The sequence below is a fragment of the Synchiropus splendidus genome, chromosome 16, assembly GCF_027744825.2.
Source record: "Synchiropus splendidus isolate RoL2022-P1 chromosome 16, RoL_Sspl_1.0, whole genome shotgun sequence".
Lineage (NCBI taxonomy): Eukaryota > Metazoa > Chordata > Actinopteri > Syngnathiformes > Callionymidae > Synchiropus > Synchiropus splendidus.
Genome location: NC_071349.1, coordinates 7,230,164 through 7,242,620, shown reverse-complemented (window position 1 = coordinate 7,242,620; position 12,457 = coordinate 7,230,164). Strand labels below are relative to the sequence as shown.

General features: G+C 46.2%; 2 protein-coding genes across 5 annotated transcripts in view; both read right to left on the bottom strand.

Annotated features, from left to right (window-relative positions):
* zdhhc14 (zinc finger DHHC-type palmitoyltransferase 14) overlaps positions 1 to 606 on the bottom strand; it is a 35,639-nt gene extending 35,033 nt beyond the window's left edge. For 2 of the 3 annotated variants that reach the window (XM_053844753.1, XM_053844754.1), the window contains exon 1: positions 235 to 606. The gene's annotated coding sequence lies outside the window, so the exon portion shown is untranslated. The remainder of the gene's footprint in view (positions 1 to 234) is intronic. The other variant, XM_053844755.1, reaches the window with a different exon arrangement.
* A 2,192-nt stretch (positions 607 to 2,798) lies between these two features.
* The window catches only part of arid1b (AT rich interactive domain 1B (SWI1-like)), a 174,162-nt gene continuing 164,503 nt past the window's right edge, over positions 2,799 to 12,457 (bottom strand). For both annotated transcript variants that reach the window (XM_053845368.1, XM_053845370.1), the window contains exons 13-21: positions 12,180 to 12,399; positions 8,470 to 8,611; positions 8,236 to 8,405; positions 7,314 to 7,446; positions 7,133 to 7,246; positions 6,988 to 7,063; positions 5,876 to 6,584; positions 5,668 to 5,798; positions 2,799 to 5,537 (exon numbers count right to left, since the gene is read on the bottom strand). In XM_053845368.1, coding sequence (XP_053701343.1) covers positions 3,789 to 5,537; positions 5,668 to 5,798; positions 5,876 to 6,584; positions 6,988 to 7,063; positions 7,133 to 7,246; positions 7,314 to 7,446; positions 8,236 to 8,405; positions 8,470 to 8,611; positions 12,180 to 12,399 — 3,444 coding nt within the window. In that variant the 3' untranslated portion in view covers positions 2,799 to 3,788. The remainder of the gene's footprint in view (positions 5,538 to 5,667; positions 5,799 to 5,875; positions 6,585 to 6,987; positions 7,064 to 7,132; positions 7,247 to 7,313; positions 7,447 to 8,235; positions 8,406 to 8,469; positions 8,612 to 12,179; positions 12,400 to 12,457) is intronic.

Below are 12,457 nucleotides of genomic sequence, written 5' to 3'. Positions count from 1 at the left end.
TTAAATAGCAACAGAATGTGGCTAACGCTAACACAAGTAGCTCGGCTAACTGTTTATCACAGTAAACAGTCGCTTGAGCTGCCATGAAAGTGCAGTTTTCACTTCACACGACGTGCGTTCGTTGTCTCGCCCGGTCGCGCTGTCAGACACCAGGAGAAGAAACACGTTTCCACAAGCCCGGGTGCTCGTCGGCGCTGCCCGCCGAAGGAAGCGACACCCGCGGCGGCGTCTTACCGAAGCAGCGTCGTGTTCGGGTGTTGTCACGTAGTGGCTGCTCCTCTCCAGCTTTGCACCGAGCCCATAGCAAAGCGAGGCATTTCAGAAGTTAACTCATAGGGAGCAAGTTGACGGGAAAATCCAGAGGAAGGCTCCGCACGGTGGGCGCTCTCAGACCAGCGCCAGCATCCCGAGCCACCGTCTCAGGAAGAAGCACACGGATGCTTTTACTGTCCCAGCGGTGATGACTACTGACAACAAAGCCTCAACAAAGGACGGAATTCAGCGGCATGTGGAGGGAAATGATGCAGAAATCCAGGAGAGAGGCTCCCACTCTGCCCCGCGTCCCCGTACGCACAGAGCCGCTGCCTGCCTGACAAACAACATCAACATGGGGGCAGAGGAACAGCAGGCCCCGCCCTCTCCAGACCCAGCCTCTTTCACGTTTTCCTTCAAACGTGTTTTCTTTAATACGTTCAAAAAGAACAACGATGACCAAATTATAGAGCCTAAAGCTGCGTTCCACTTGGTAGTATTCAGGTTGTAATATATAATACTAAATTATTATAGTGTATTACAGTGTAGTTAAAGAAAAAAAACCTACAATCTAGTATTAGTTTTGCATTATTAATGACAGTCAATATAAGTATGAGGGGAAGCTAATATGAAGATAACAACAACAGCAATAATAATATAAGATTAAATAACATACAATAACATAAAAGTTTTTTTTTAAATAAATGTAAATTGAAACATCTTTAAATTGTAAATGTAAATTTAAAATGTAAATGTCTTGTTACGATGAAATACGCAGCTGGACAGAGAGGGCCAGATTAAAACAGGCAGAAGGCCACATGTGGCTCCATGGCTGCACTTTGCACAGGTCTGATCTATGGGCTTCCAAAACTAAAACGCAACAATAAGTGCAGGCTGTACCTTTAAGTGTGTGATATCAATCGGTCTGGATTTGGAAGTGACATGTTACAACTTCCCCTTCTCTCCTTGTAAGTACAAAAGAATTTTGCATCATCGTCATGACAACCCCTCACCGCCCACTGACGTAAAATACCTCGACTTCCTCCTCCCTCTCGTCCTTACTCACTCATGTGGTCAAGCTCATTCACTCCTACACCAGAACCGTCCACTCTCGCCGAACAGGACCGGAAGTTTGGACCTGCGCGTGATTTCTGCTTTTCGAAGCTGGCAGGATTCTTTAGAATGTCAGTGGGAGGATCGATAAGTCATCACTGGAAGTGACACATCATCAGTCAGGCTCTTTATTTCTACACCAACTTCCACACTGAGTCGTCAGTCATGTGCGAGGCGTCATCTTACTGTAATTTTTCTATCTAACTGACATTCAAGTCCTCTTGCTCCTCTAAAGTATGACCCCTGGGTGACCCCCTTTTCTCTTAAACCAATCTAACTGACTTTACTTTGCATGCTTAATGGACATGAACAAAAAATTGGCCCAAACCTGACTTTGGGCCAGAAACAAGTCGGAACATGAGCATGTCTGTATGCTTGAGAATTGACTTGGACTTGAACAGCATTAGCCAGAAAACACAATACTAAACTTGGACAGCCATCGACAAGACTAGAGCAACAAAAAATGTACTTGGATTAGAGCGAAAACAACCAAGCTACAGGTCCAAGCTTCACCTGGTCAAGAGGAACATGCACCCAATAAAAGCAACAAGAACACAAGTCTTTACGAGAACTTCGACACAGATCCAAAAGAGATATAAGATTTGAGACCTGACTTGGACGAGCGTATTCTAATGTGGACTAGCAATGACCTAAACTTGACCTTGGTATGGCATGAGACAAATTGACTTGGCTCTGACAAACTTAGGATGCAGTTGACCTTGGAGGTCAATGATCCATCCTTCCTTCTCCATCATCATACAGTGCCCTCACACTTCTTTTGAGCTCTACACTGAGTCTTGCAAGGATGAGTGAGCTCTGTATTTTAAGCAGACAAATGAAACGCTAGGTGGCTGTCCTTCTTAAGTGACAGAGGAGTTCCAGGCTGTTGAGGGATAACAAGGTCCAACAGTACCTGGTGACACCTCCAGCTTCCTCACAGCTGCCACTTCAGCTACTGCTGAAGCGTGATGACTCAGCTTCTTGTGAGAGGCACAGTGGCGTGGGAGGTTTTCTCCTGCGATCACTGCCCACATGAAACATCCACCAGCCACTAACAAAGACAGCGGCCCACTTTCCCCTAGAAATCCTGATAACAGGCGGAAATTGACGGCACTGGGAGGCGAGTGGGCTCCGAACGCACCCCAAGAGTGATCAAGTTAAAAACCAGAGTTGCCGCTTCGGAATGTTTGTCAGTGAGAGGCTTACATGTCCAACTGATCCAGATCCAAATGTGACAGGGTCAGGACAGGTCATTTAGCCCTCTTGAAAAATGAATGACTCCACTTTCCGCTGTTTCTCAGGGAGTCGCTTCTCAGATTCCGCTGGGTCACTCCCTCTATTTAACACCTTTGCAGTCAGTTCCCTTCATCTGTTCTTGTTGGCTCCTGTGGATTTAAACGTGATGAAAACGTGATAAAATGTGATGCCGAGTCAGCAGTTGATGTTTGTTTTATTGGCCTCAGATTGTCTGGACATAATGCAACGTCTCATTGTACATTTACTGGTGACATGTGCAGCACAGAGTATAAACGTGGATACAGAATAAAAAGAGACGTACGGAAAAGAGTTTACAATGAGCGTTCATGACGGGTCTGAACTTACACGTTTTCTGCTCGAGCATGACTCCAAACATGTTGACAGATGATGTGGGACAGTTTATGAAGTGTTCTGTTTGACTCATGTCTCCTTCCCCGCCCACCAACCGGCGCTCCCATAAGCAAAGCGATTGTTTTCTCGGCTATAATACAATGCATACAGTATTTTACATCAAAACATCAGATACATCTGCCAAGTATTTGACCCGTTAACAAAATATGTATCGTAACAATAACAAATTTGAACAACGATAAAAGCTCGAACTCTTGTTTGGTTTGGGAGAATTGTGTTCACATCGTTTTATGTACAGTGATGGAGGTGCTCGGGAGAGTTCAGGGGTCAATGCGCCACGTTTGGTGGCGATTCTTATGTTGCTTGGCTGGTGCAATGCTGCCCCCACATGGCTGAAGTCACACACTGCAGCTGTCCTCCCAAACTATTGCACAGGTCACCATCTCAGTAAAAAAAAAAGTCAGTGTTTTTATTCCCCTCAAACGGCTGTACAGAATCACATCTTAAATAAATAATCTCCATTAACAAAATCTCAACAATACAGCATTTATAAAAACCCAGAAAAGAACCTGTTGACTCAACCACAAAATTCAGCACCGAGGTCCGATGGCAGCTTTGGCTGAGAAATGAATCCACAGAAGAAGCAACAAAATATCAAACACTGCGGTTATTAAATATCTGTATTGAAATAAAAATTCCAAACCCACTTTTCAGTGATTATTTATAGATATTTTTGTGGATATTTCCTTTTTAAAAAACATTTTCTTTTCATAAATAAAAAGTAGAAAAGAATGTCAATGGCCAGGGTCCTCCTGTCATAGTTTGCCCAGATGGAACAGAACCTGACAGACAATGGTCACCACTCCAGCATTCAGCACAGAGGAGATGGAAATGTCTAGCAAGCGGCTCTCGAACAGAACAAACTCGCTCTTGTTCTCCTCCACCTTGGCCATGGCCAGCAGGCACTTAGCGGCCCGACACATCATGTTAATGCTGGGAGGGTCCATGTGTTGGTGCCCCATGTGCAGCAAAGTGTGTGGGCTCAGCTGGTACTGAGTCATGCTGATGCCGTCCTCCAGAAAGCTCACTAGATTGCCCACGCTGCTCTTCTGCTTGGCGATGGCTCGTGCAGCCGTGGGGTCTCCTTGTGCCAAGTGCGACAGAACGGCTACTGCCATCTCTCGGTAGACTTGAGCCTTCCTTTGACCCACGTAGCGAAGCAGCACCGTGAAGAGTTTCTCCTGCCGACTGAAAGGCGGCGTGGCTAACAGGAGGTCCACGTTGCCATCCAGGATGCTGAGCTTGCAGAGACATTCCAAAACCAGCCTTTGAGGGGACAGCTGGGAGTAGGGTGTGGATGATGGGAAGGGGTCCAGGGCTTCAGCTGAGGGGCAGACCATCCAGTGCAAGAGACCGTCTAAGATCGGGAGACAGATGGTGTCTGGATAATTTGAGAGATCCAGCTGACCGGAGATGTTGGCCAGAGTCACCATGGCGTTCTCCCGGAGCTGACCCAGACACTCCCACCACCACTCGTCCCTGCTGCAGGACAGTCCTGGCTCCTGCTTCTCATCCCTCTGATAACTAGGAGGCGCCCTGTTCCTCTCTGGGTGCAGGTGGTGAAGCAGCAGGAGGCGACCCAGAAGAAGAACCAGAGCTGGGTGGTGGGACATCTCCAGATCGTTCCCAGGAATGAAGGACAAACCTCGGACGATGTTGGAGATGCAGAGGCAGCGCTTGGCCAGCGAGTCCTGCCAGGCGGAGACCGTCGACAGCGGTGCCCCGTCCAGACACCGCGGCTCGTCCTCCAACAGAGTAATGTGATCCTCTTCTCCATCAGGGTGCACCCTGAATGGGTAGGAGGGTAAGGAGCGGGCGGGGTGCCCGCTGGAGAGGGCGTCCACTCTGGCACACAGCACGTCGTCAATTGTTGCAGTGATATGTTTCCTCGACCCGTTGTTTTCCTGCTTGTTGACTTCCGGTTTCTTTTCGGTCATCTTCTCAGGTTCAGTCTTGGGGTCAAAGTGCGTTTGAATGTGTGCAGTGGAGTCTCCACCGCCTGCCTGCCAGTGAAGCAGCGCGCTGGTGACGCCCTTCAGGTACCGTAAACTATCCGTCAGATCTTCTTTTGGTTCCTCTTTGTCTACGATCTTGATGGGGAATTTGTCGTATTTGCTGGCTTGTTTTGGTTTAGCTTCTGGTTCTGACATCGACTGATCTGCAGTCTCCCTCCTCCCCTCTCCATTTCCTTTCTCAGCTTTACCGTTATCTTCTTTAGTCTCTTCCTTTTCGTCACCTTCCTTCTTTTTGCTGCCATCGGGTCGTTCAGGCTCAGCTATACCGGGCGGAGACGGAGTCTCCATGGCGCCATCTGCTGGCGTCAGCTCTTGCACTGCAGGCTGGAGCGAACAACCCTCTTTGTTTTCTGGGTTTTGTTTCTTCACATCACTCTCGAGTTCAGAGCGACTCTCCACAACTTCGACTTCATAGTCTTCGAGGATGCCAAACATCTCGATGAGACAACGGCGGAAGTGCTCCACCACGAGCTCCAGGAAGCCCGGCAACTGTAGAGGGAGCAGATATCAGTTAGAAGGATGATCTTTATGCTCACCTCGGATCAATGTTTGAATTCTTAAATGATGATCACTAGACACAAGATCAGAGGACGTCACACAGATAAGGAACAGGTTTCACCTGAGAGAGGTTGAAAGAGGCGACCGTGCTGTCATCATACAGCAGGATGTTGATGGTGTCCAGAGCCCAGGTGCTCTCCGCCAACAGCCCAGATTTCAGTGACATCATCACACGCCAAGCCTCTGGAGTTCCTAAATTTGGGGGGACACAGAGTTCATTAAGATGGTTGTATTCTCTGGACTGATTTGCTTGTAGACAGTTCTCTCACCTGTGTCCTTAGAGGTGAGCTTCCGCCGAGGCTTGAGGACTGGCATGGTTGCCTCCACTGAGCCCGGCGGGTAGTTCAGGTCCCTTCGCAGGCCTGGAGGATATTGACCCATTGGACCCGGTCCCTGTGAGCCCATCATCGACATCCCAGGCTTGGACATTTTCATGGTGGACATGAATGAAGCTTTGCTGGGGGACATCCGAGAGTCCATGGAGCGATGGAACGCTCCGGGGCTGGGGGCCCGGGACAAGTGGTTGACCATGGACGAGGAGTTGGAGTAAGAGGACGGGGGCTGGCGTGACGTCAGAGGGGTCAGACCAGATGAAGAGGACATGTAGGGAGACTGACGGTGCCATGGTTCTTGCCCGGAGCGCCCATCCATGTCGTCTCTACCATAAGGAGGGATTTGAGATGGGCCCCGACTGGAGTACGGATAACCCAGCTCCGTCCTGGAGGGCCACATATTGGGGCCGTCAGCGTGGTTGGGGGTCATCATACTATGCTGGCCCTGCCCAGACGGTGCCATGCGGTCTCTTGGGTAGGAGTAGGGGAACTGGCCCGGCATGTGTCTGTGGTCAGGACCAGAGAACCCACCACCATAGTGGTTGTACATGTCCTGCTGCTGGCTGGGATACTGGAGTGGGTACATGTCACCCTCATGCCTCTTGGGTGGGGGGCCGTACATGCCATCCATGGGACGCTTATATCCCTGTTGGAGTCATGAAGTAGTCAATATTGAAAGACATTTATGTCAAATTTACATTTAGTGTTTAATCCAAGAGTCCAACCTATTTCTGTGTTTTATTATACGCAATGCAAATGTCTCATTTTATTACACACTCTGGTTAATAATTGTATTTAAATTTGTATCAGAGATTTTATTCTGGTAACTCGTGACAGCCTGTATCTAATGTTTCGTTGACTCTACTATATTGAGGGTTCAGTAGAATTGCATTGCTAAAACACTACATTTTTTTGTTGACAAAAAGTGGAGTGAAATGCTGTGACATTTAGCAACTAAAGGACCTGGCTAAAACTTGGAACAACAAGCGAGAAAATAAGGCGTGACTAAATCCAACACTGATTATATAAGTGCACACCTGGCGTCTCACCTGCTGTGGTTGGTACATCCCAGACGGGTGGATGCCATAGGGCATGCTGGGATACTGCTGACTGTAGCCATCATGCCTGAAATATTGATAATAATTATTGATTGATCCACGACACATATAAGTTGTGTTCCAAAACCAGACTTACCTCTGCGATGGGTACCTGCTGGATGAGTACATGCTCGCGTCGCTGTTAGGGCCCATGTTATTCTGACCCCCAGGAGGACCCATGCTGCCCTCCATGCCCATGACATGGTCAGGTCTGAAGATCAAAATAAAAATGAATACCCTGAAAGACTCACTTATTCTTCTCAGGGAAACACGCTCACCGTCTGTCGTAGCTCGGCCCGTACGGATATTGCGAGCGCTGGCTCATGCTCAGAGCCGCTGGGGAGCGTCCGTACATATCTTGCACGCCGCCATGGGGCATCTGACTTGGTATGTAAGGGTCAGCACCCGCCACTGAGAAGAGAAATATATATGTTTTGATAAATGTTTTCTGTCTACCATCCAGCAGGTGGCAGCATTGCACTATAAATAAGCCCACTTCGTCCCTCTTGTAATGCAGCTAACATCCCCCATATTATTCATTCAGACTTCATTCTCCTCATCCTTCAGATGAGACAGCGTCCTCTCTGAAACCCGTGTTTGTTCTGAAAAAAGCCAGCCGAGGAGCTGGTCCAAACAGGTGCTGCCCAGCAGGGTGGAGAGACGATGAGAGGTTGAAAGGGAGAAGATGAAAAGCCCCAACAAAGTTAGACAGGGATGAAGGCACAGCCACGAGAACATCAGAGGAGCCGGCGTATTCGATAAAGAGGGGCAACAAACACTTTTAATCTGTTTTCATAGCTGCGGTGTTTAAACACACGTCTGTCCTGATCTGACTGGAGGTGACTCGCCACGGAATTAAGATCCTCCAGATTGCAGAGCACCAGCCGCATGAATAGAGATTTACTCATGCACTGCGATTTAGAATAAAAAGTTTGTTTGATAATAATGTTATCCATTTGGGCGGCAGTAAAAAACTTGTTCTTGATCCTAAATTTCTATTTCACAGCAGTCACAGCACATGAGAGTTTGCTGACAGATTTCAGGGGGACTGATGTGAAAGCCACCAGATGGGCTGATGGCCAGGATGGTGTCTTGAGTCTGAGTTGAGGAGAAATAGTAGCAGAACTATTGCGAAAATTTCACTATTTTGGAATGTAAAATTTGTTCTTTTTCCGCCAGAATAAGGATCGTTGGACTCACTCTTCCTCATGCCAGCAAAGGGGTCTTTGGCATCGTACTGCATCCTCATCATCATGTCTGGCATGCCCAGGTTCTGCTGGTATGGAGCCGACGGAGGCAGAGAGGTACCTCTCTTGTGGAAAGCTGGGTCGTTCACCTCTGAGAAGGGGTCCTGTACACTCACTGTGCTTCTACAAGAGACGAAAAGCAGGTCAGTGTTTAGACAACTGACTGAATTGTCTGACTGAGCAGTACCTGCTGGAGGGCAGTGGTGTGACCTGTCCCAGAGGGGTGGTGGCAGGGGTAGGGTGCTTCATATCACTGGACACTTCTGCAGTTGAGCTGCCGCCGGACGAAAGTGGGGTCTGTGGTCCCTGAAGAGATCCGCCCGAGTTAGCTGAAAGACAGAGACAGATTCAATTAGAAAACAAGTCATTCAACAGAGAGGGTCTTCACAGAAACAGATCCGAATCAGGGAGTTGTCTGAAAACAGAAACATATGGAGAAGCATCTTTTAGCTAATACGGCCCAAATCTGTGGAACTAACTGCCCATGAACCTGAGGGCTGCTGATACAGTTGGCTTTTTTAAACGGAACTCCGTTTAAGTCCAATCTCTTTTCAGATGAGGCCCCACTGAGGCCCCATACCTAGCTTCAGAATTTTTACTTTAGTCATACTTTAATATTTCATATTGAACGTAACTATTACTAGTTAGCCACCACAATGTTCATCTTCTGGAGGTCCAAGGTCTGCAGAGGCTGATGACAACCACCTGGTTCAACAATGCACATGCGACGCAAAGGTTTGCCAGTGTCATCTGGTCTAATTCAGATGATGCACATGAACCATCACTTCGAGGCTAGCCACAACCATGATGCTCTTGTCGGACTATCTACCTTGGACCACTCCCACTTCTGATCAACCAGTTCACTCTCTATCCCTCAGCAAGCTCCCAGTCCCCATATGAGAATTCAAAACTCACTTTAAAGTCAAAAAGATAGTAACAGTGTAATAGGAAGAGATGCCAGCTCACAAAAGCATATTAAATATGAAAACATATTAAGTGAAGCGGGCTCATGATATGCCTCAGTAAAATCATCTAAATAAGTGAGGAGCTTTCTGTTGATACGTGTCTCGGTGAGTTCAGAATCAGCCATCACCATGGAGAAGATCCAGTCTGCAAGCTGAAAGAGGGCGACACAGAAACGACATGAAGGTATCCAAGTTCCCCTGCAGCACGTCTCACAGAGAATGAGGCCTCTTCTGGGAAATGGATGTGAAAGATGGTGAAATAGGGAATCTAAGTTTTCTAATGAGCATTTAGTGTAAGAAATGCACAGTGGCCTTTCCATGCACTGATCGTTTCCATGGGAAGAAACAAGAAAGACTTAAGCGTTAAAAATTCATGTTGGTTCTGAATTATTCAGCATTATCCCCTGACTCGACATCACCGGGGACACGGAGGAAGGCTTTGGAGGATTGCTGCCCCTCAATGATGCTGTGAAGTGAGATAGGAGGCGGAAAAAAAAAAAACGCATTAGGGATATCCCATCACCACAACCGTCCACGTGGCAGAGTGTAAACAAAGCGCCAAGGTTAAGAGGTTTCGCCATTCTTCAAAAGCAGGCAGACAGATAATACTCCGGAGGTGGGGGTGGGGATAAGGAGTGAGTGAACTCCAGTGCCCTCTGCTCCACATTTTCAGGGAGATAAGAATGACAGAGGGAGGGAAAAAAAAGTGTGTGCGTTCACGGAGGATGTGGCTGACGTTTCATGTTGCGTGTGTGACATAATCCAGCCGGGTGGTTGAGCGGTGGAGAGAGCCAGTGAGCCGAGCCGGTTTTGTGAATGAAAGGTGAAGATGAGGTCGCGTTTGTTTACATTCCACATTCAAGCCCTCATTAATCACTCGAGTTCCCCCACCCGCCACTGGACACGCTCCCACAGTGACATCATCGCACTGAACGCTGTGTATAAATGCCAGAGAAGGTCATAGATGAGCACCGAGAAGACGGATAAAGTATGGCTGCCGACGATGACCAGGCCTGTAGATATCATTGTACATAAGAGTCTTTATTATCACGTCAAGATTGTCATGCCAATATAATTAGAAATAAAATCTGTTGCGGGACTGTTTGGTTTTTCCTCCTTCAAACGAACAAAAAAAACCTCAGTGCATTGCATATTAAGGCAGCTTTATGTTCACCTATTGAAATTCCACTTAATGCAATTCTATTTAATGCCATATTCACGATCTCTGATATGCATATTTATCATGCAAAGAAATAATTTATGGCACATTTATTAATATTATATGCCATCTAATTTACTCCATTATTATTCAATATCTTGCACATCTCCTCATTGTGTAGTTTCGGCATATCTTTTTACGCCTCTGGCAGACAAAAGCCACAAAGTACATCATATATGGTCAACAACCTGAGCTCATGTGTTATTATTTGCCAATTGTGACACAAACCCCATAATGCACTGCAACAGTTGAAGTTCTATAACATGACTATAGTAAAGAAATATATGATAAATCTGTTTTCCTCTGATGATAGGTTCCTCGGCTAACAGGGTTGTCAGCAAGGCCGAGTTGTCTGTACTTTGGCACACCAACAAAAGACAACCTTTCCTGCAATAAATATGTCATTACAAGTACATAATTACCAACACATTTGACTTCATTGACAGAGCAGTTAAAAGGTTCAGGTAACCTGTTATTATGTAGCTAACATGACAGGTGACATGATATGACACTATAATATCTGTTTTGACAAGTCTGAAAGATGCTATTAAAGCGGGTTGTGTTTTTTTCTTCTCAATGAATGTGTGATCTCTCCATTTCAATATTTGGTTACACTTTATTTCAAGGTCTCCTCTATTATTAGTTAATTCATAATGCATCATAATGCATTTATAAGGCTTTATAGAAGATGTTATGAATGTTCATTACCCCATATGACAACTTATAACAGCGTTTTTCAGGTGTTATTAGGGTTCGGGGTTCTTGAGTCATTTTAACTAGATTAAGTTCAGTCCACAACCTCTAATGCTTTATAACCCTTGTCCTAACATACATGAGTATGAACATTCATAATGTTCTATAAAGCCTTGTAAATGCATTATGACGTCTTATGAATGCACGAATAATGCATTATAGATGAGTGCTTAAAGTATCAATATAAACACAGTAAATTTTATTCTTGTTCATTTAATCATACATTAATATCCTTATTTATAATCCTTTTTAAATAATGGAAATGAAAAGACAAACAAAAAAAGAAAATCAACAAATAGCCTACACTGCACCCAACCTGGTATAGAAGTTATGCAGAGAATATAGAATGGAAATTCTTCAACCACACTTAGTCTGGCAAGAGCTTTCATTTTAATACCTCACCAGTAAAGTTATGTCATTAAAACACAGTTGAAATGATGTCAGTCTTGCATACATAATTTACGAGTGAAAATGTCATGATAATTTAAGAGCCATAGAAATATAGACATATCAAACTTTCTATGAAATGTGGATATGTTAAAAATCACAGATTTATTTTCCAGGTTTCAGTGAGCTCAAATATGTGGTTCTGGGAGCAGGTCTGGTGTAGCTGTTTTTTGCCTTTAAAATGCGTATTACAACAGTGATATATAACACACAGTCAATTTCGAGTCTGTCTTTACCTTGGAGTTCAATACGGACTACTGGTGTTTTTCCTCACACATCTCTGACGCCTTGCTTTCTTTGTCACCATTACACTTAGATTGATTTAAGTTGGCAGGCAGCAACACATCAGTAATTCTATCTCATGAGTCAGGATGACGTAGCCTTCGTGCACGCCTGACACCAGCAGAAACTTCCAGATGCAGCCAGAGAGCCCACTGACTTCCTAACACCTGCAGCTGCGGCGTCAACACCTGTTGTTTGATGCCGACAGATGGGAAAGTGGCTCTGTCTTACCAGGTGATGGCGGCTGGATCTTGACCTGCTTCCTGGTGTCTCCTCCGGTCACACTGCTGCTGCTGTTGCTGTCGCCCGGAGGCTCCTCCCCACGCTCCATCTTGCACTCGTAGGCAAACAGAAACTGGATGTACTGCTTCTTCAGGGCGCTGGCAGAGCTGCTGGACGTGCCCACGCTCAAGGTGGTGGACAGCTCGCGCCACTTCTTGTTCTTATTTACCTGCGCCAACAAGGGAGAAGGGTCAGTCAACTAAACAACAACAGTGTCTTTTAAGTGA